The 25,236-nt window shown below is 34.3% G+C and overlaps 1 protein-coding gene across 5 annotated transcripts in view; it reads right to left on the bottom strand.

Moving 5' to 3' along the window:
• LOC134533230 (gastrula zinc finger protein XlCGF57.1-like) overlaps window positions 1-25,236 on the bottom strand; it is a 69,003-nt gene that overhangs the window by 2,965 nt on the left and 40,802 nt on the right. For 3 of the 5 annotated variants that reach the window (XM_063370634.1, XM_063370635.1, XM_063370633.1), the window contains one exon: window positions 22,654-24,938. In XM_063370634.1, coding sequence (XP_063226704.1) covers window positions 23,380-24,938 — 1,559 coding nt within the window. In that variant the 3' untranslated portion in view covers window positions 22,654-23,379. Of the gene's footprint in view, window positions 1-3,819; window positions 10,605-22,653; window positions 24,939-25,236 lie in introns of those variants that run through there. The other 2 variants (XM_063370637.1, XM_063370636.1) reach the window with 2 other exon arrangements.

The raw sequence follows: 25,236 nt of genomic DNA, 5'->3' as shown, positions 1-25,236 counted from the left end.
GTGGACCCGCCTCGAGGGCGCCGGAAGAGAGTCGGTCGCCGTCGCTGCCCGAGGCAAGGAGCTTCACCTGCCCGTCGTCTGCTGCTCTCCACTGTTACTGATCCACGTCCATCTGGCTATTTCATTTATATAGATCACTTCTTTAACTTCAGGACTTACCTCGGGCAGTAGGCTGTTTATTTAATTAATACATCAGTATCTTTTGTGCTCATTGGCCACGCGGGGATTAGACTTAGGCGTGTGGGCTGCCTTCGAGAGCCTACCTTATTGTGTGTTTTAGTAAATAGTGTGAACCCCCCTGAGAGGGGATGTAATTACGTGTTTTTATTTATACTGGGGAAACATCTCTCGCTGCACACGGACGTCAAGGCCCTGAGAATATAGTCGCCGGGTTTACATGCCTGTAACACATGTGGTGGCGCCCTAGGTATAAAGCCAAGTACATATATCCGAAAATCTGTACCCCCTTTGCGACAGCATTGAATTGAAATGTTGGTTATTTTTTGTTTTAAAAACAAACTTACTACTTTTACCGACCTTATGGTTTGAATTTCGCAAAAATTTTTAAATTGTGGTGGTAGTTTTTGCACGTTTATCATTGGTAAAAAAATTTTTATTATGCTTGTTTAAATCAAAACTTAATATGATTTGTCTTAAAAGCGTATTCACCCCTTAGGACGGGAATTTCGCAAACTGATAAAATTGTGGTTCGTAGTTTTTGTATCTTTAGTATTGGTATCTTGAAAAACTTTTTTATAATAAATTTAAGTCGGAGATATAAAAAACAAGCTTAATACCATACTTACCCTTTTTAATACCTTAGGATCAAATTTTGCAAAACTTAATAATATTTATTGGTACCCAAAATAATATATTATTAACATTTATTCAGAAATATAATTATGAATCTCAAAAATTTACTTACTCCTTTTTCACCCTTAGGGGTTGAATATCACAAAATATGAAAATTGTTGATAATTTTTCTACTTTTATTATTTGTACAAAATATATTTTATTACACTTAATTAATTTAGGATATATTACTATTAACTGTATAACATGTTTACCCAACTTTAGGTTTTATTTAGCAAAATAAAATAATCACAGTTGGTAGTTTTTGTAAATTTATTATTGGTACTCAATATGATTTATTATGTTTGATTAAATCCAGAGATTTATTTATTAACATTAAAAACATACTTAACCATTTTTCATACTTTAGGGAGTGCATTTTGCAAAAAATATAAAAATTGTGAATGATAGTTTTTGTGTGTTTATTGTGGTACCCAAAATTATTTATTATGCTTGAATAAATTAAATATATAATTATTATGCCTAAAAACCTACTTACCTTTTTTTTACCCCTTAGGGGTAAGATTTTTCAAAACATAAATATTATATTTCATATGTTAATTATTGGTATTCAATATCTTTCCTTATGCATTATTAGTTCCAAATAAATAATTATTAAATTAAACCATATTTACCCCTTCATTCTCCCTTAGGGTAGGAGTTTCGTAATTAAGTATATATAGGCTTTTTTCAAGTTTGCCCAAAACCTTTCTAATAAAAAATAATTAAAATTCATTTAGTATTTTTTCGATTCATGCTTGAAAACAAAAAATCAAAAATTTTAAAAACTATAATTTTGTGTCCTCAATAATGTAAATAGCTATTTACAACGTTTTTTTTCCATATTTCATCCAATGTAGACTTTTTTCATCGACCAGTTATTTTTATTTCTTTACTTTACAATTTAAAATTAACATGTGTATTATTTCGGTTTTATACTCGTATATATTTTAAAGCAGTAATACATTTTAGAAGAATTAAAAGAAAGGGAACACAGGCGCGACAAACATCCGCCAACCAATTATCACGCCTCAAGTAAGTGCGTCTTTGGAATATCCCAGCACGCAAACCCACAACTAACGCACCAAGAACCTGGAACTATCGCTGGGCGCAGTCTCGCCAGCCAATCAGGACGAACCTTGAGGTGGCGTGATGTTGTCTCCACAAGCCAATATTTTTCAGAAAATAATGTGATAGGTCATTCGGATCATGGGGTTGCCTCCCTTTGTTTTGTCTTGTAAAGGGACGGTAACTGCGTGGGGTATGTTCAGTAACAGTCTACAGTCGGTCGTCGTCATTGAGTCGTCGACAGTGGCCGGCAGTCGTCCTTGCTCGTATTGTTCAATAATGTTAGTTGACGTGTGAAGGTGTGATTTCCGGTTGCAGCAACTCATAATAAAAAAATGTAACTTTTAAAGAAAAGTGAAATTTCTGTATTTGTTATTATTCCAGGTTGTGTCAAGTCAGGCTAACTTTGGAATCTAACAAACTTGTATACATAACTAGGTGAATAGCTACCTAAAATGGCTATCGTAGTCAATCAGTGTTAAAATTACTTTGATTAAAAATAATTACAATCTTCCCAATCGAAGGTATTAAAGTTAATGTGGATGAAAGATAAATTTAAAATCCCAAATAAAATTGTTTCCTAACATCAATCAACATTCTGTTTTTTTTTTTTATAATTTTACTTCGGCTATATTAGGCTATCAAGCAAAAATTACAATCTAGGACTATTTAGTTCAAATTTAAAATATTATTCCTGAATTTATATGTCTCACACTAAATATTTTTCAGATGATATTAAATAGGACGTGTATGGTAAGACTAATGTTTTGTGGTGATGGTTAGTTGATAATGAGATGAAAATAAAATAAAATGGCTTATAATGGTATTGTGTAGAACCACTAATCATAAAAACAGGCTGTAAAACAGAACCAGCAAAGAGGACTTATCCAAAAACCCAGTATTTGTTCGAAAATAAAACCAATTGGGAACAGTAGATAACGTAATGCCACACATAATTAAATAATTACAGTAGTTGGAACTTCGAGTAGAAACTACCAATAAAAAAACTACACTAAAAATAGGAATGAGCGTGGTACAAAGTCCTAAAAGAATTTATTAAATAATAATGCCAGATACTGGACACAAGAATTAATTAGTTAGTCATGAAGCCCACAACAATATAGACACATCAGGCTCATAAAATACTTAACTTCTTATAACTCATCTCGTTATAAAGCAAACATTTAACTCTTGGACAAACGACATCTGTCCTCTCCTATCCATTCTATTACTTGCTTTAAGAAAATGCATTTTTATAATACTAACTTTAAAAATTACAAATAAAACGTGGTAGTACTAAGCAGTATTTACTAAGCACACATTAACTTAATACTACATGTTATTCTAAATAAGAAAACAATAGGTAATACTCCTTTGTTACATAATGAACAATGCAATATGTTCCTCCACCATATCTATTAACCAGGAAGTAGAAACAGCAACGTATCTTTATTCCAAACTCAAAACTATCGCCATTCTCCAAACGTCATGAACTTAAACTACACGTCTTTCATCTCCCTCATCCGGCAAGCGTCTCTCTCTGCGTATATGCCAACAAACCCACACTACACTTCCAACTTAAAACCCTCATCCTGCACTCCTCCACATGCATAAAAACGAACAAACCCACCTCAGCTAATAACCCTCTTGCTTGCTTTACAAATCTTAGTTTTTATCTACAAAATTACTGTCAAAATAGTTCCAATAAATTAAACAGTCTCAAAACCACAGAGTTAGGAATTGCCAGAAGACAGCATGCTGGGATGTGGTTGAAGTAACTTTTTAACCTGGCTATAGCCATATAATCCTGCCAAAAACAATGCATAAATACTAAATAGTGCTTGATATCATCTGATGATGGTTAAAAGCATGAATTATAAACTCAATCAAAATAAAAAATTCACTTTTATAAAACAATTTAATTAAAAAAGTTTTCACCATGCAAACACTACACTTGCACCAATGTTTTGGGTGTCTAGCCAAGATGGCTAGCAGAAGAAAACAAACTGCTTCACACAACTACCATGTAATCATGCAGACAGTCACCCCCTGCTTAAAACCATATAAAATATCAAACACAATTTTGAACATAACCCCACAGACAAACTAACTCTAAAAGCATAGTGCAATATAACTTTTTAAACCATGAGTACAAAGAGTACATAATGAAATTGCTTATGTTTGAAACATAATACATAATAATAGTATGTATGAACAATCCTCTTCCAACTGCAATAATAAAATTAATGTTCCATCTTCTTTACAGCTTATACACATACAGAATCAAATCTAAATTTATCTCAGAAATAAAACCTCACATTTTAGTTCAGTTGTCCCTCGATATTCCGACAGATAAGGGACCAGGGCCGTATCGGATTTCCGAAAATGTCGGATTATCAAAGATGTTTTTTTCTCAATGCTTTTGAACTCAATGAAGTTAACAAGAAGTACCAAACAGTATAAGTACATGTAATTTATTAAAACTAGGCTACGAAATGATGGTATATATTAGTTTTTAAAAGAAATACGGAAAGAAAGTAAAGTAAAATGTACAGTACATATGTAAAAAAAAAAAGTACATACTACATACTACATATTTACACGTTAAAAAAGTCTGTGATTTTCTTCTGCTTCTTCTTACGCAGGCAGTTCGTCATTGCTTGTTCTTGAATCTATTTTAACATCAAAATGTTTGAAACATCTAACTCTCTCTCCTCGCACCAACAAAGCAAAGTTTTGGTTGCCGATAACGCTTCATCACAGCTGATAGTGAAGTTTATCTCCGGCACTGCCTCCTCAATCACTTTGAAATCTACTGTCGTGACTTCCTGGATTATTTCTGTGTCTGTCACATCAGTAGCAAGGTTGTCTTCAATAAATTATGTCTTGAACTGTTCAATTGATGCTGGCGCAAGTTCCACTTCGTTACAAATTTCAAGCGCAGCATCCAAAATAAATTCAGAATCATTGGATGCACAGTTGCATGTTGCAAGATGTTGGTTATTAGGCCAAATATTCTTCCAAGATTTTATCAGGGTTGTGCTTTTTAGTTGCTGCCAAGAAAATGGGGCATTCAAAATCACATCCATAATGTTGAAGGATTTCAAAATTGTTGCAATGTCATCATTATGTTGACTGACAACATCCATTAAAAGACGCTTTTTGTAATGTGCCTTGAGAGTCTTTATGACGTTTTGGTCCATTGGCTGGATCAAAGTGGTCGTGTTTTTTGGTAAGTACATTACCTCAATGTACCCAAGGGCAGTTTTAAATTTTAATTCATCCTTGTCAGGATGTGCGGGTGCGTTGTCAAGCAACAGAAGGGCTTTCACTGGTAACTTCTTATTTATTAAATCTTGCCTAACTTGTGGGACAAAGCTGTTAGTGTACCAATCATGAAACATGGTGACCCATGCACGGCTTTGAGCTATGTAGGTTACTGGTAGAGATTCGACCTTTACATTTTTCAACACACGTGGGTTTTTGATTTACCAACAACAAGCAGTTTTAACTTATGAGTTCCTGACGCATTCGCACATACCATCAGGGTGATTCATTCTTTTTTGTAATTTTCTCCCAGAAACGTTTTTTTCCTCTTCAATAACAAATGTTTTTGTTGGTAGCTGACGCCAATTTTAGTCAGTTTCATCGGCGTTATAAATTTGTTCAGGAACTAGGCCAAGTTCATTGATTTTTACATCCAACTTTCCGATGAATTCCTGGATTTCAGACTCGTTAGCAGACACTTTCTCGCCACGCATCTGCATAAATCTTATACCATGACGTTTCTTGAAGTTTTCAAACCACCCATGACTAGCGCGAAAGTCAGTTTTCTTTGTTATTTCTTGGTAAAAAAACTGGACTTTTTGTTTCAAAACGTCTCCTGAAATAGTTGCATTCCTGTTCCGTTGCTGTTTGAACCAAATAAAAAGAGCGTCTTTGACCTCGGGTAACTCGCTAGTCCTAAGAGTTTTTCTGTTCATAGGTTCATCTTCAACAGATCTCATAAATTATTCAATTTTTTCCCTATTTTTCACAATATCGTAGACAGTAGGTCGTCCAATGTTATACACTTTAAATATTGCACTCGGAGTTTCTCCATGGTCTATTCGTTATAAATTTCCCATTTTTCAGATAAATTAAATGTTTTATGTTTACGTTACACACTTGTGCTTGCCATTTCTAAACTGTCACTACACGCACAAAGCAAACAGTAAATACAGTCAGCAGTAGTAATACTGAACGTCGGATGGCAGTTCCCTCCGAGCCGAGCCCCGTACCGAGCATATCCGCCAGTGTGTGGCAGGTCCCAACATGCTCGCCCCGAGCCCACAGTGAGTGTGCTGTCTGTTGTCGCATCATCATATCTTTTAATGACAATCATGTTTTTTTAGGAGGCGTTCATAAATTTATATCGTGGGATATAAGGAGTAAGGAATATGTCAATAGGCATATCAAACAAGAGTGCTACGAGCAGCTAGTGTGATTGAAGCCACAGAAATGTGAATGAGCATTACATGTGAATGTGAATGTACATTTATCCATCATCAAATAACTATGCAGGTCTGTTGGGTCTGAGATTTCCAGCTCTCTCAGCAGTGCCATGTCACTATAACAATTTCGTTCCACAAGCCACCGGTTAGATCAAACTCTTTATTTCCTTTTTTAGTGGCTCTTCATCCAAACAAAATAATCTGCCAAACAGTGCAATGCTACTGGCAGCCATTGTGCAAGTTCAACACCGACTGTCTTTATAGAGAAAGAGACGAGCATGCCTGTGAAGTGTATTGTAGCGGCTATGCAGCGAGCATATTCGCTAGTGTATGGGGGGCTTAACCAACCGCCAAACCTTGGCTCCAGGTTTATTGCACCTATCCCTCACTTAACGCGTCTTCAGATTGCCTGATGTTAATTTTACTGCCCCAATCTTGAATAGCACGCCTCTAAATTTTAGTTAGCGCAAAAATCTACGCAACAAAAAAAAAAAAAAAACTTGAGCATGACGCCACAAAGTCTGTTTCAACTTCTGTAAATAACAGATGTGTCGTGGGATACAGTTAGCCAAACAAGGGGGAAAGAGATGTGAGCGCAGGTCTGTCTACGCTATCAGCTGTTGTACAAACATCACCTATTGGCAGGTTAAATTGTGGCTATGGAGTGTAAAGGTCAAATTTTTTTACATCTGCGCGTATGCTGCCGTGCCGTACCGTTTTCACCTGGCCACAGACCGGGCCGTGAACTCAGTCTAGCCAGTGGCAGGGAATTTACACAAACAAAAGCAACATCTTTCCATTCATCTGCCGGTAACAGTACCTGCAGTTGGAATCATAGCGGAATCATGGCTTTCAAGTGACAGCATAATACATCGTGTTCAAGTATTTGAGACAAAACTACAAGTATTATGGTGTGCAGATTGACATTAAGGCCACATTTATGTTGGTCGCACTTTAGATTTAAGCATGTCAACAGTGCGCACAATTGTAAGAATTAAGGGTTCTATGAAAAGTTTCTATCAGTCTGATGCTGTTGGTTGTACTAGCGGGAATATATTTGTCATTAGATAACGGAACACAAATAATCGGTGAATCACATTCAAAAGGTTGTTAAACGACTGCTGCCAAGTACAAAATAATCATTGGCCTGACAGGATTGGTGAAAACCTGGCAGTGATAAGAGAAGAGAAATTATTTTTTTAAAAATTAAAATGTAAATATCCAAACAGTAATATTGGATTCACTGTCAGTAAAGCATGGTTGGAAAGATACGCAACGTGAGTTGAAGATCAAGACCGGGCGGGCAAGTCAGCCAGCCAACTGAAGATAAAGTACATAACCACATATATCCCGTTACACGGTGATGTATTTGTCATACAAAGTGCGATAGGAGGCATATAAAGATTAATGGTGTGACATATTTATCGTTGAGTGTTATTCTATGCATTTATATTAATTAAAGTATATTTTCCTACACAATTTAATTTAATTAATTAACATTGCTATTAATGGAAACTAATGCTTAAGAATACGTTATTTCAAATAACACAAATTTTAGTAACGTAGATATCATTCACTTGAACACATTGTAACGGTTCGTTACATACAAAAATAAAAATATTTAAAAGCGTCGATTGTAGTTTTTGTTTTATTCTTTCAAATTAGAATGCACAGACGAATCCAAACACTTTCAATGTTTCATTCACTCGTATCATTCGTACGTTCGCCTGTCGAGAATGCTCACAGCTCGGGCGATGAAGATTAACGAAAAATAATGTAGATTAAGTCCTTCAGTAAAATCTTACTGTAAGTACACGAAGATAGTGCGACCTCGAACAGGGCCGCACCCAGCAAAAACGAATTTCACCACAAGCCAAAACGCCGACGAAGGTGATCAAAATTTCTAAATACTGCTCGAACGAAATAAAAAGAAAATTAGGTTAATTTAATACTCGGCATGGCTCTGACCACCAACGTTAAATTATCTCTCCAGCAAATTACTTCATTTATTGGCGAGAAGCCACCGAACGCGACCTAATCGTGCAGCGTTCGACGGACGACTGGCTGAAGTCCTGCCACCGTCTCCTCCACGCAGGGAGGATAAGTCACATGACCTCACCGACCAATCACACGCACGCTTCATTCACGCTTACAGATATAAGCCAATCAGAGAACAAATTACAATACATGAAAAACCCTGTACACACATAACTCGGGGCTTCCCTTGATCTGTCTCTTTTCAATTTCACATCAAAATCGGGGACTCCCATTCTCGTTCTCTCTCCCACACCTTAAAAAAAGACAGCAGTTATCACTCAGTTCCCACGCAGTGGGGGAATTCCCGTCTTTATCTATCTCTGAGGGGAATTACTGTTTATTTCTCACTTACACTTACAGGCCTCTCATGCCTCTCTTTCTATCCATCACACTAGACACAGTCCCGTGTTCTAGAATCATTCCACATGTTAATGAACATTACAAACAGCAATTAAAATACAAATTACTTTACAAAATTAAAATCATTTAGAAATAACCTGAAAAAGTAGGCCTAAACTGGCAAAAATCTAGTACAGCGGCTCATTTGTGAATAATTACATAAAAAATAGTAATGATTAAAAATGTCTAATAAAATACAAAATACCTTCTTAAAAACATAGCAAGTGAAAAATATCAACACTAAAATATACAAAAAACGGTAAAATATCTTTAGAAAGACTTTTTAAGAAATATTTACATTCATGAAAATAGTTTAAAAGAAAAATATTTAGCTAGGAGGGCAGGGTTCTGCAACGTTACAACATTCCTGACACTTTGTGTTCTATTTTAAAAACTCTATTTTTTACAATAAAAGTGTTATTTAGAGACACATGCCAGCTTTGGAAAGCACTTTAGACCATAAATTTTCAACATATTTTGTTGTGATGACTCTGCAGTCGAAGTTTGCAGGTAGAATCCAGACTCATTCTGTATAAGTAAATACATAAACATACACACAGCCATGCATGCACACACACTTTCAGAAAATACCACTGCATTTACTGATATGTAAATTATTTTAATAATTTCTCACCATAGAGTATACATGTTATTTTTAAGAAAACATTTTCCACAGCTAACTTAGTAGGAAAAAGGATTTTTATTTGTGTGTAAGTTTGTGTCTTTTCAAAGAACCTTTACAAGTAAATTTTGCACTGCATATAGAACATGAAAATGGTTTTTCACCAGTGTGGATACGCATGTGAACATTTAAATAAAAATTCTGAGAAAAATTTGAATGGCATACTGAACAAGAAAATGGTTTTATACCTGTGTGGATACGCATGTGAACATTTAAATGACATTTCTCAGCAAATTTTGCATAGCATAATGAATAGGAAAAAGGTTTTTCACCTGTGTGGGTACGTATGTGGATTATCAAGGAAGCTTTTCGAGCAAATTTTGCACTGCATACTGAACATTTAAATGGTTTTTCACCAGTGTGGATACACATGTGTCCATTTAAATGACCTTTGTGAGAAAATTTTGCATGGCATACTGGACAAGAAAATGGTTTTTCACCTGTGTGGATACGTATGTGGTTTATCAAGGAAGATTTCCAAGAAAATTTTGCACTGCATAGTGAACAAGAAAATGGTTTTTCACCTGTGTGGGAATGTACGTGTTTTTTCAAGGAAGCTTTCACAGAAAATTTCGTACTGCATACTGAACAGGAAAATGGTTTTTCACCTGTGTGTTTATACATATGATAGTTTAAATTATCTTTCCGAGAAAACTTTGCACTGCACACTGAACATGAAAATGGTTTTTCACCTGTGTGGGTACGTACGTGTTTTATCAAAACTGCTTTCACAGAAAATTTCGCACTGCATACTGAACAGGAAAAAGGTTTTTCACCTGTGTGTTTGCGTATGTGGAATATCAAGGAGTCTTTTCTAGAAAATTTTGCTTTGCATTCTGAACAGCAAAATAGTTTATCATTTGTATGAGTGTACATGTGAGCTCTTAGATATGGTGTTAAATATAAGGAATGTATCTTATTAGTTTTGCTAAGGTTGTGGTCATTAATACTTTTTTTTGGATCACAAACATCTCCTGTTGATCTTGGGAAAACAATGCTTTTTGAGGAATTAAAGTATGTCATCCCATTGAACACACCTCCAGTCTTGAAGGGTTTACAGCTACTTTGGAAGGCTGGAAAATAAAAGAAAATGTAATTAAAAACTAAAGGTAAATAACATAAAAATTTAAATATTAAGGCGAAAATGATTTGTCTATCTATAACTGAGATCAATACTTCTTACATTTACAAATTTATGCAAAGGTTAAATCAAAAAAAGTTGTGTTCCATGCAGTTATACAGACGGGCTCAAAACTTAAACACATACAAGATTACAGAATTAAAACAGACCATTGTAGTGTTGTCATAGTGTGTAAATATTTAAGAATCATGTGAGACAGGTTTGTGCCTTCAGTCATCAAGACCACATGCGTCCACATAACTGCTTGTAAAAAGTACGGATGCAAATCTTAAATTGAGGAAGGGCCATTGTTATAAATGATACACAGGAGTTGGTACAGCCATAGTTAAAGATTTTAAGAATAGTACAGGATGTAAACATCAAGTACTAATTTCACAAAGTAAAATCAGACCAAAAGAAATAAATGTGGGGAAGGTGAAGTTGATATTGAAGACTCATTTAGTTTCACTGAATTTGAAGTTAAATAACGAATAATGGTATATAATTAATTATTTCACATTTTTCAAGTTAAGTTGTTTACATCCAACTTCATTTGCTATGGACATTTAAATTTTTAAGTTACAAAAATTTTGCATTTTCACACCTTTAAAAACTAAACCTGGAAAACTAAAACTAAAAAAAAAAAAACATAACTCTACATGTTTGTTGTTCATTTATAAATGCATGTTAACAGCCGTTGGGCGGGCATGAGTGGTGGACCCGCACGAGGGCGTCGGAAGAGAGTCGGTCGCCGTCGCTGCCCGAGGCAAGGAGCTTCACCTGCCCGTCGTCTGCTGCTCTCCACTGTTACTGATCCACGTCCATCTGGCTATTTCATTTATATAGATCACTTCTTTAACTTCAGGACTTACCTCGGGCAGTAGGCTGTTTATTTAATTAATACATCAGTATCTTTTGTGCTCATTGGCCACGCGGGGATTAGACTTAGGCGTGTGGGCTGCCTTCGAGAGCCTACCTTATTGTGTGTTTTAGTAAATAGTGTGACCCCCCTTGAGAAGGGATGTAATTACGTGTTTTTATTTATACTGGGGAAACATCCCTCGCTGCACACGGACGTCAAGGCCCTGAGAATAGAGTCGCCGGGTTTACATGCCTGTAACACATATGGTGGCGCCCTAAGTATAAAGCCAAGTACATATATCCGAAAATCTGTACCCCCTTTGCAACAGCATTGAATTGAAATGTTGGCTATTTTTTGGTTTTAAAAACCAACTTACTACTTTTACCGACCTTATGGTTTGAATTTCGCAAAAAATTTAAAATTGTGGTTGGTAGTTTTTGCACGTTTATCATTGTTAACAATTTTTTTTATAATGCTTTTTTAAATCAAAAGTTAAAATGATTTGTCTTAAAACCGTATTCACCCCTTAGAGCGGGAATTTCACAAACTGATCAAATTGTGGTTCATAGTTTTCGTATCTATATTATTGGCACCCCGAAAAAAAATTTTTATACTTAATTTAATTCAGAGATATAAATAACAATCTTAAAACCATTATTACCATTTTTAATGCCTTAGGGGTTGCATTTTGCAAAATTTAATAATTATTATTGGTACCCAAAATAATTTATTATTATTAACATTTATTAAGAATTATAATTATTTACCTCAAAATTTTACTTACTCCTTTTTCACCCCAACAGTTGAATATCGAAAAATATGAAAATTGTGGTTGATAATTTTTCTACGTTTATTTTTGGTACAAACAATTTTTTATTACACTCAATTTATTTAGGAGATATTACTATTAACTTTATAACATGTTTACCCAACTTTGGGTTGAATTTAGCAAAATAAAATAATCATAGTTGGTAGTTTTTGTAAATTTATTATTGGTACTCAATATGATTTATTATGTTTGATTAAATTTAGAGATTTATTTATTAACATTAAAAGCATACTTAACCATTTTTCACACCTTAGGGTGTGCATTTTGCAAAAAATATAAAAATTGTGAATGATAGTTTTTGTGTGTTTATTGTGGTACCCAAATTATTTATTATGCTTGAATAAATTATAAGATATAATTATTATGCCTAAAAACCTACTTACCTTTTTTTTTTCACACCTTAGGGGTAGGATTTAGCAAAATATAAAAATTAGGGTTGGTAGCTTTCATATGTTAATTATTGGTACTGAATATCTTTTCTTATGCATTATTAGTTCCAAATATATAATTAATTAAATTAAACCATATTTACCCCTTCTTTCTCCCCTTAAGAGTTGGAGTTTCGTAATTATATATAGGCTTTTTTAAAGTTTGCCCAAAACCTTTCTAATAAAAAACAATCAAAATTAATTAAGTATTTTTTGATTTATGCTTAAAATCAAAAAATCAAAAATTTTAAAAACTATAATTTTGTTTTATCAATAATGTAAATAGCCATTTATGATTTTTTTCCCCCGTATTACACCTAATGTAGATTTTTTTGTATCGACCAGTTTTTTTTATATTTGTTTACTTTATAATTTAAAATTTAAAAAAAAAAGTATTATCTTGGTTTTTTAATATATTTTAAAGCAGTGTATAGATAGTTGGCCGGTAATTTTCGAGACATTCTAGAAGAATTGAGAAGAAAGGGAAACAGGTGCATCAAACATCCGCCAACCAATTATCACGCCTCAAGATAGTGCGTCGCTGGAAAATCCCAGCACGTGAACGCACAACTGCGCACCAAGAAACTGGAACTATCGCTGGGCACAGTCTCGCCAGCCAATCAGGACGAACCTTGAGGTGGCCTGATGTGTCTCCCCAAGCCAGTATTTTTCAGAAAATAATGTGATTGGTCAGTTGGCCCACGGGGTCTCATCCCTTTGTTTTGTCTTGTAAAGGGACGGTAACTGCTTGGGGCGTGTTCAGTAACAGTCTACAGTCGGTCGTCGTCATTGAGTCGTCGACAGTCGTAGACAGTGGCCGGCAGTCGTCCTTGCTCGTATTGTTCAATTATGTTAGTTTTCCTGTCGTCGTTACACTGGTGTGACGTCCGGCTGCAGCAACTCATAATACAAAAATGTAACTTTTAAAGAACAGTGAAAATAATTTTTAAAACAAATTCAAGTTCAAAAGTATTAAATGGGAACAATTCTCAAAAAGTGAAATTTCTGTATTTGTTATTATTCCAGGTTGTGTCAAGTCAGTCCAACTTTGGAATCTAACAATTTAATATATATAACTAGGTTAATACCTACCTAAAATGGCTATCATAGTCAATCTGTGTTAAAATTACTTTAATTAAAAATAATTACAATCTTCCCAATATGAGGTATTGTAGTTAATGTAAATGGTACATAAATTTTAAGCCTCAAATAAAATTGTTTCCTCGTATCAAACAAAAACCTGTTTCTTTTTAAATATGATTTTACTTCGGCTATATTGGGCTATCAAACAAAAATTACAATCTAGGACCATTGAGTCCAAATTTTAATATGCACACCAAATGGTCTTAGGTAGGACGTGTGTGGTAAGAATAAAGTTTTGTGGTGATGTTTAGTTGATAATGAGATAAAATGAAAATGAAATGGCATAAAATGGTATTGTGACGAACTACAAATCATAAACACAGGCTGTAAAACAGAACAAGCCAAGAGGGCTTATCCAAAACAACAGTATTTGTTCAAAAATAAAACCAAATGGGAACTGGAGATAATGCAAAGCCACAAAAAATTAAATAATTACAGTAGTTGGAACTTCGAATAGAAACTATAAAAAACTACACTAAACAATAGGAATGACCATGGTACAAATTCCTAAAAGAATTTATTAAATAATAATGCCAGATACTGGCTGGCTGGACACAAGAATTAATTATTTTGTCATGAAGCCCACAACAATATAGACATGAAAAGGCCTATTATACCAATGCATTAGGCTCATATAATACTTAACTTCTTACAACTCATCTCGTTCTAAAAAAACTGTCAACTCAGGTACCAACCACACCTGTCCTCTGCTATCCATTCTATTACTTGCTTTAATAAAATGCAGTTTTATTACACTAAATTTAAATATCACAAATAAAACATTTTAGTACAAAACAGTATTTACTAAGCAAACATTAACTTAATACTACAAGTTACTCTAGATAAGAAAACAATAGGTAATAACTCCATTGTTACATAATGAACCGTGCAATTTGTTCCTCCACCATTTTATTAACCAGGAAGTATAAATAGCAACACATCTTCATTCCAAACTCACAACTATAGCCATTTATCAAATGTCATGAACTTAAAACTACACGTCTTTCATTTCCCTCATCCGGCAAGCGTCTCTCTCTGCTTAAATGCCAACAAACTCACACTACACTTCCACCTTAAAACCCTCATCCTGATTGGACAGCACACCTCCACATGCATCCAAACGAACAAACCCACTTCAGCTAATAACCCTTGCTTGCTTTACAAAACTTTGGTTTTATCTACAAACTTACTGTCCAAATAGTTTCAATAAATTAAACATAAACAGTCTCAAAACCACAGATTTAGGTATTGCCAGGAGACTGCATGCAGGGATGTCATTGAAGTCACTTTTTAACCTGTCTATCGCCATATGGTCATGCCAAAAATATTGCTTGAATACTAAATAGTGGTTCATTACTTCTGATGATTGTTAATAAGTATAAATTAGAAACTCGATCAAAATCAAACCGTTACGTTTATAATAAAAAAAGTAAATTAAAAAAGTTTTCACCATGCAAACACTACCCTTGCACCAATGTGTTGGGTGTCCAGCCAATATGGCTAGCAGAAGAAAACAATCTGCTTCACACAACTACCATGAAATTGTTACGCAATTTCGCACTGCATAACTATAAGACTACCAGACAGCGCCCCTGCCCTTCTGATGGATACCAACCGCAGCACAGTGCCGGCCGGCAATGCATCGGGGCCGCTCGGGCCGCCTCGACACCGCTCGGCTTCACGGCCTTTGTTCGGAACTACCAACATGACGTACTTCCGCCGCGGGTATCCAGACTGTTCCTCGGTCGGGGCCTGGCGGACTATAAATACGGGCCCAGCCAACACTTCTGCAGTCAGTCTCCGACTCGCCCGGCTGTGTGAACTTGCGGTGACCACGACCCGCACCAACAATCTCCCCCGTCACGCTGCCCGCGATCTTGCCCACCACTACAGCAGGAAAATACGGTAAGAGACGCCGTTAGAAACTAAGTCCGTAAGGGACTCAGAAAATATTTTCAACCTAGTAGAAAAAACACAAGTCCCTGTGGACTTAGAATAATTTCAAGCAGAAATATTTTGGACTTAGAATATTTCCGCAGAGTGAGGAAACAGAAGTTTTGCCTCGTCTGTAGAATAAAGGAATAGTCTCGTGAAAGTCACGGGAAATGGAAGTGTTTGGCTGGAGCTGATAGTAATACGTTAGTGGGGCAGTGTAACAAGTGTCGGAGGAGAGGTCGAGGCCATTCGCATTACGTACATTGTACCAACCAGCAGTACATAGATTATTACCGTGACGTAACAAACTAACATGTCCGTAACCAACGTATCCTTTACGTAACTGGATTCGAATGAACATTTCTCTAAGTTCCTGAACAGTGCAGGTCAATGTAACGACCTTTTCGTTTTAACCATCAGTACACAACTACTTCGTAGGAGGCGTAGAACGACTGACAGGGTGAGTCCACATAGACGTCGCCAACTCAGTGGCAGGCGTCGATCCAGAACCTCCCTGCCCATTCAACTGATGTAACGCGCGTGCTACCAGCGGGGTTGTCTGTTGAGTTCTCCAGAAGGCGAGTGAATAAAAGAATACTCGCCGCAATATTGACGGGGCACCACGGAATACGAGTACCGCTATCACTAGTCAGGAGATATGTGAATAGAACTTGCTGCCTATAACAAAATGTGTATGTAAGAACATAAACATTTTAGTAAATTTGCAATTTGGGTCTGGTGAGATGTATAATAAGTAAGACCGAGACTATACACACTTACACCAAGAAAAATGTTTGATACCTTTAAAGTATTGTTTCTTTTAATCATACCACAGTGACAGTGTATGTATTGTGAATTTAATCAATATTTTCATAAACTGTGTAACCGAGTTACAGGAAATATGTAAACTGTGCTACAAGCAATTTCATTTCAGTTGTCCTTGATTATATTCCTTAGCATGTCTTATTTTATAACGGTAAATTGATATTGTTTGGCATTGTTAAATTCAAGGCTAGTAAAGATAATTAACGTCATATTTGAATGTGTCAAAAACTTGAATTGTAAGTAGCCTAATAATTTGACGTTCGTTGGTTACAGTGATATTTGCTAAAAATAAAATTTAGATTGCTGTTTGCTTTAGAAAAAGGCACGAATTAAATTTGTGTAATTTGTATAAGTGATCCAATATTGTTAATCTGTTCACAGACATCTTGGGCACTACTCATTGTGCTGGTCATCAAAGTAATACCTCAGAAGTTTGTCAAGTCTGATCATTCGTGTAATGAAGGGTGTGATGTTGTTACAAGTTTTGTCAATTAAAAAAACTTTTATTTCACGAACTTTTGAACCAATCTCTGAGATTCTAAACCTTGTCCTCCCGCCCTTCCGGACAGGAGGTAACAAAATTATGCAGACATGGTCACCCCTGCTTAAAACCATATAAATTATCAAACACAATTTTCAAACCACCCCCACAGACAAACTACCTTTAAAAACATAGCACACTATAACATTTTAAACAATGAGTACAAAGAGTACATAATGAATTTGCTTATGTAAGAAACATAATATGTATGAACAATTTTCTTTCAAACGTAATAATAAAATTAATGTTCCATCTTCTTTACAGCTTGTACACATACAGAATCAAATCTAAATTTATCAAACAAATAAAAACGCACATTTCAGTATTTATAGTGATATTGATATGTAGGCAACTATTAGTTATTAAAATTTTATATTGAACCATCTTTATTTTTTAATTTTATGAAATCTCATAAAATTTTATATAACTATTGTATTTTGATATTCTTAATATCATCCTGCCTTAATTATAAAAATAATATCTGACAGCATTCCTTATGTGGTCAGTTCTACTAGAGTCTCTAGGTCCTATATAAATGGTGACTATCTTGGTCTTTTAACAATGCTGTTAAAAACTATGATTGGTCAAATTTCTATGAATCTACTGATGTTAACTATCTTGTTGATCTATTAACTACTTGTATATGTCACAATATTAATGAATTCATCCCCGTTTTCATTAGCAAACCATCTAAATACCCTGTTTGGTTTTCAAAAGACTTAATTCAAGCTTTAAAATCCAAGAAACATTTTCACAAACTTTACAGAAGAAACAAAAATATGTACTATTATGCTAAATTTTCATTCTTTCGAAAAGAAACCAAATATCTTATCAAACGTGATAAAATAAATTGGACCAGAACCACTAACAATAATATCAAGAACAACCCTAAGAAGTTTTGGCGCTATGTCAAATTAATAAAAAATGGTTATCATGAACAGCATTCGTTAAAAGTTAATGATGTTGTATCTAGTGATCCAGTGGTGTTGACTAATGTATTTGCTGAATACTTTTCAAGTGTTTATGTGTCCTCTAATGTCAATTACCAAGTTCCCACCTTAAATTCATTCCTTGATACAATATCTGTTCCCTCTGTTTCTGACAGCCTTGTGCTTTGGGGCATAAGGGCTCTAAAACCCTCAATGTCTACAGGACCCGACGGGATTCCTAATTTTATTCTGAAAGCTGTTCACATTTATTAGTACCCCTATTAAAACATTTATTTAATACTAGTTTAAGAACCCAAGTTTTTCCAAATAAATGGAAAATTGCAAAAGTCATTCCAATTCATAAAAACGGAAGCAAATTAAATGTGGTTAACTATAGACCAATATCACTATTAAATGGTCTCTCTAAAGTTTTTGAAAAAATAGTTTTTAAAATCACTAATTTCCAACTAAAAAATCGTTTATCTAGTAATCAACATGGCTTTAGATCAGGAATGACCACAGCCACCAATCTAATTACTTTCCTCAATCCTATTTTTAATGAAGTCATTAGCAGGGGTCAGGTAGATGCCTGCTATTTTGATCTTGCTAAAGCTTTCGATACTGTAAACCATTCATTACTATTAGGCAAGTTACATAATTTCGGTCTTAGTGACAATTATGTTAATTGGTTTTCTAGCTACCTTAAAAATCGAACTTTTTTTGTATCTATCAACAACTCCAATTCTTCAAATTTTATAGCTACTAGTTCTGGAGTTCCTCAAGGTGGTACCTAGTCTCCTTTACTTTTTAACATATTTATTGATGATATTACTCAAATTCTGAATCATTCTTCTGGCACTCTATTCGCAGATGAGCTAAAAATAAGTAGAAAAATTTTCTCTTTTAATGACTGTTTATTATTACAAACTGACATTAATGAATTTAATAACTGGTGTAAAGCAAATCTTGTGACCCTCAACAAAGGCAAAACAAAAATAATATTGGTTTTCTAGCTACCTTAAAAATCGAACTTTTTTTGTATCTATCAATAACTCCAATTCTTCAAATTTTATAGCTAGTTCTGGAGTTCCTCAAGGTGGTACCTTGTCTCCTTTACTTTTTAACATATTTATTGATGATATTACTCAAATTCTAAATCATTCTTCTGGCACTCTATTCGCAGATGATCTAAAAATAAGTAGAAAAATTTTCTCTTTTAATGACTGTTTATTATTACAAACTGACATAAATGAATTTAATAACTGGTGTAAAGCAAATCTTGTGACCCTCAACAAAGGCAAAACAACAATAATATCCTTTACTAGAAAATACCTTCCTATCAAATATGATTATAAATTGGGCAACACCTTAATTCAGAAATCCTCTTCTCTCAAAGATTTAGGTATTATTCTAGACTCTAAATTGTTCTTTCACCAACATGTTCAACATTTAATTTCTAGTTCCCGAAGAACATTAGCTTTAATTAAATATGTCACATGTTATGCTACAAAAACTGATTCTATCCTCTCACTTTATTTAGCATTAATTAGGTCAAAACTAGAATACTGTTCAGTAATTTGGAACAACATCAATATGTGCGATAATATGAAAATCGAAAATATACAGAATAAATTAATAAATATTATTAATCAAAAACATCTTCTTCTACCCAATCTGATATCTCTCTCAAGTCGAAGAGAAATACTTGACTCTATTTTCATTAAAAACTGTTATACTAACAAATTAAACTGTAAATATATAATTGACAACACTGGTTTAAGAGTACCTCCTTTCAACAGTCGTTTAACTTCCACTTTATGTACAGTTAACAGAAATAATGATCTTATCTTTAGGCTAATAACCAATTTTAATAAATTTGATAAAGACTTTAATTAGTTCTTAATGATCATGTGTGTTTTAGTTTTATATTGTCTAAATGGTAACGTTTGAATTTTGTTTTATTGTTTTTTGTTATGTGTGTTTTGTTTTTATATGTATTATATTGAATTGTTTAGTGTTTTTCATTTATGTTTATTTATTGTGTGTGTATATGTATCTAATTGTGTGCCAACCATTATAGACTTTGTCCTGTTGGTTGGCATGTTACAATTATAAATAAATTAATAAATTAATTAATTAAAAACCTTATATTAACCCCAGACTACAATTAAGTGACAACTTGAATATGATTTTAATTGTAAATTACAATATATAACATACATATTCATAACAAAAACCAGTAACAATTACAAACATAGCTATAAGTTTATTTAAATAATATGTAACATTAAAAATAGAAAATATTTAAAAAAAATTCCAGATCATTCAAATGATTGGTAGAAATAATTTCTTGCTTATAAAATTGTTACAAGTTATGAAAAACTTAATAATCAAAATTAACAATAGGTATTTTTGAAAATTAGTAAAACATAAACAAATAGTTAATAATTTAGCAAATAGGATTTGAACAAAAATTTTTTTAATATGCTGAATCTATATGTGGCACATACTTCAAAACACAGCTATTCAAAATAAAATAACTATTAATTAATAATAAATATTGAATCAAACTTTCAGTTTCAAAACTATTTCTTAAAAAAAATATTTAAATACAATGCATACAAAAAATTCTTCAATTATTTAGTACAATAGTATGTAATGTATAGTTTTTAAATAAATTATTCTAATATAAATATACCTAAAACCGTACACAACACACACATACATGCGTATACATATACATACAGATAGAGTCTGAATATAAAGTGCCCCATACACTAGTGGATATGCTCACCTACTTGGCTCGGCGAGCATATCCACTAATGTATAGGCAGGTCCGGCCTCTGTCAGACCGAGCATGCTCGGCTCGCCGTCGGATGGCAGTTCCCTCCGAGCCGAGCCCCGTACCGAGCATATCCGCCAGTGTGTGGCAGGTCCCAACATGCTCGCCCCGAGCCCACAGTGAGTGTGCTGTCTGTTGTCGCATCATCATGTCTTTTAATGACAATCATGTTTTTTGGGAGGCGTTCATAAATTTATATCGTGGGATATAAGGAGTAAGGAATATGTCAATAGGCATATCAAACAAGAGTGCTACGAACAGCTAGTGAAAAAAGAAGCCAGAGAAATGTGAATGAGCATTACATGTGAATGTGAATGTACATTTATCCATCCTGCTACTTGCAGCCATTGTGCAAGTACAACACCGACTGTCTTTATAGAGAAAGAGACGAGCATGCTCGTGAAGTGTATTGTTGCGGCTATGCAGCGAGCATATTCTCTAGTGTATGAGGGCTTAACCAACCGTCAAACCTTGGCTCCAGGTTTATTACACCTATCCCTCACTTAACATGTCTTCAGATTGCGTGGTGTTAATTTTATTGCCCCAATCTTGAATAGCACGCCTGTAAATTTCAGTTAGCGCGAAATCTCCGCAGGCAAAAAAAAAAAAAAACTGAGCACGACGCCATAAAGTCTGTTTCAACTTCTGTAAACAACAGATGTGTCGTGGGATACAGTTTGCCCAAAAAAGGGGGAAGATGTGAGCGCAGGTCTGTCTACGCTATCGGCTGTTGTACAATCATCTGATATGGCAAGTTAAATTGCGGCTATGGAGTGTAAAGGACAAAATGTTTTTACGTCTGCGCGTATGCTGCCATGGCGTACCGTTTCCACCTGGCCACAGTTCGGGCCGTGATCTCAGTCTAGCCAGTGGCAGGGAATTCACACAAACAAAAGCAACATCTTCCCATTCATCTGCCGGTAACAGTACGTGCGTAATTACCAGGAGTTGGAATCATAGTGGAATCATGGCTTCCAAGTGAGAGCATAATACGTGTTAAAGTATTTGAGACAAAATTAGAAGTATTAAGGCGTGCAGATTGTCATTAAGGTCACACTTATGTTGGTCACACTGTAGTTTAAAGCAAGTCAACTGTGCGCACAATTGTAAGTTAAAGGACTCCATCAAAAGTTTATATAAGTCTGTTGCTGTTGGATGTACTAGTGGGAATATATTTGTCATTAGATACCGGAACACAAATAAACGGATGATTCACATTGAAAAGGTTGCTAAACGACAGTTGCCATGGACAAAATAATTATTGGCCTGACAGGATTGGTGAGAACCATGTGGTGATAAGCTAGATAAGAAATTAATTTTTGAAAAATTAAAATTCAATTATCCGGACAGTAATATTAGTTTCACTGACTGTAAAGGATGGTTTCGAAATGTACGCAACGTGAGTTGAAGGTCAGACCGGTTGGGAAAGTCAGCCAGCCGACTGAAGATAAAATACATAACCACATATCTCCTGTTACAAGGTGATGTATTACGTATTAGTCATACAAAGTGCGATGGGAGGCATATAAAGATTAATGGTGTGACACATTTATCGTTCAGTGTTATTCTACACATTTATATTACTAATTAATATTTTCCTACACAATTTGAACACATTAAATAAATTAGCTTTACTATTAATGGAAACTAATGCTTAAGAATAAGTGATTTTGAATAACACGAGATTTTTAGGAACGCATTAGTAGTGCTAAGTGAGGGATATGTGTAAGACAAAATAAGTAGAAAGCCTCTACACGAATTATGCCCTTAAGTTCTTCCCACGGCTGCTATACATCTTTGAAGTGAAGTTGGAATTGACCAATGTTTTTATTGTTAATAATAGAGAAAGTATTAAATATAGAATACTGAGCATCTGATACATGTTTAACTGAATGAAGTTCTAAAAACACTACAAATTTTTTTGCTAGTGCAAAATTATTTCATTCAAATAAGTGGCGGCAATGCCTTGTTTTTGTGGCATGTTAATACCCCCAATTATTTTGATGAAATATAATTCACAGTGGCTGTAGATATCATTCACTTGAACACATACCTGACACTTAGTGTTCTATTTTAAATACTCTATTTTTTAAAATAAAAGTGTTGTTCAGAGACATATGCCAGCTTCGTAAAGCACTTTAGACAATAAGTTAATTAATTTTCAAATTATTATGTTGTGATGACCCTGCAGTCCAAGTTTGTAGGTAGAATCCAGACTCATTCTGTATAAGTAAATATATAAACATACACACAGCCATGCATGCACACACACTTTCAGAAAATACCACTGCATTTACTGATATATAAATTATTTTTCTAATTTCTCACCATAGAGTATACATGTTATTTTTAAGAAAACATTTTCCACAGTCAACTTAGTAGGAAAAAAGATTTTTATTTGTGTGTAAGTGTGTGTCTTTTCAAAGAACCTTTACAAGTAAATTTTGCACTGCATATAGAACATGAAAATGGTTTTTCACCTGTGTGGGTACATATGTGTTTTATCAAGGAAGCTTTCAGAGAAAATTTTGCACTGCATACTGAACATGAAAATGGTTTTTCACCTGTGTGGATACGCATGTGAACATTTAAATGACATTTCTCAGCAAATTTTGCATAGCATACTGAACAGGCAAAAGGTTTTTCACCTGTGTGGGTACGTATGTGTTTAATCAAGGAAGCTTTCAGAGAAAGTTTTGCACCGCATACTGAACATGAAAATGGTTTTTCACCTGTGTGGGTACGCATGTGTTTTATCAAGGATGCTTTCAGAGAAAATTTTGCACTGCATAATGAACATGATACGGGTTTTTCACCTGTGTGCTTAGGCATATGATTATTTAAATAAGCTCTCTGAGAAAACTTTGCACTGCATACTGAACATTTAAATGGTTTTTCACCTGTGTGCATACGCATGTGACTCTTCAAGGTACAATTATGAGAAAATTTTGCACTGCATACTGAACAGGAAAAAGGTCTTTCACCTGTGTGGGTACGCATGTGTTTTATCAAGTACGCTTTCCAATAAAATTTTGCACTGCATACTGAACAAGAAAAAGGTTTTTCACCTGTGTGAATACGTATATGTTTTATCAAGTAATCTTTCAGAGAAAATTTTGCACTGCATACTGAACATGAAAATGGTTTTTCATCTGTGTGCTTATGCATATGATTATTTAAATAAGCTTTCAGAGAAAATTTTGCACTGCATAATGAACATGAAAATGGTTTTTCACCTGTGTGGGTACGTATGTGTTTTATCAAGGAAGCTTTCAGAGAATATTTTGCACTGCATACTGAACATGAAAATGGTTTTTCATCTGTGTGCTTATGCATATGATTATTTAAATATTCTTTCAGAGAAAATTTTGCACTGCATATTGAACATGAAAATGGTTTTTCACCTGTGTGCTTATGCATATGATTATTTAAATAAGCTTTCCGAGAAAATTTTGCACTGCATATTGAACAAGAAAAAGGTTTTTCACCTGTGTGGGTACGTATGTGTTTTATCATGGAAGCTCTCAGAGAAAATTTTGCACTGCATACTGAACATGAAAATGGTTTTTCACCTGTGTGGTTATGCATATGATTATTTAAATAAGCTTTCCGAGAAAACTTTGCACTGCACACTGAACATGAAAATGGTTTTTCACCTGTGTGGGTGCGTATGTGCATTATCAAGGTATATTTTGTAGAAAATTTTGCTTTGCATTCTGAACAGGAAAATAGTTTATCATTTGTATGAGTGTACATGTGTGCTTTTAGATATGGTGTTAAATTTAATGTATGTATCTTATTAGTTTTGCTAAAGTAGTGGTCATTAATACTTTTTTTTGGATCACAAACATCTCCTGTTGATCCTGGGAAAAAAATGCTTTTTGAGGAATTAAAGTATGTCATCCCATTGATCACACCTCCAGTCTTGAATGGTTTACAGCTACTTTGGACTGCTGGAAAAAAAAAAGAAAATGGAATTTAAAACTAAAGGTTAATAACATAGAAATTTAAATATTAAGGGACGAATGTATTTTGTGTATCTATAACTGAGATAAATACTTCTTACATTTACAATTTAATGCAAAGGTTAAATCAAAAGTTGTGCTTCAAGCAGTAATACAGACAGGCTCAAAACTTAAACACATACAAGATTACATTATTAATACATACCACTGTACTGTTGTCATAGTTTGTATATATTTAAGAATCATGTGAGACAGGTTAGTGCCTTCATTCATCAAGACCACATGC

The sequence above is a fragment of the Bacillus rossius genome, chromosome 6 (assembly GCF_032445375.1).
Source record: "Bacillus rossius redtenbacheri isolate Brsri chromosome 6, Brsri_v3, whole genome shotgun sequence".
Lineage (NCBI taxonomy): Eukaryota > Metazoa > Arthropoda > Insecta > Phasmatodea > Bacillidae > Bacillus > Bacillus rossius.
The sequence above is the reverse complement of the archived record's forward strand: the minus strand, read 5'-3'. Positions and strand labels throughout refer to the sequence as shown.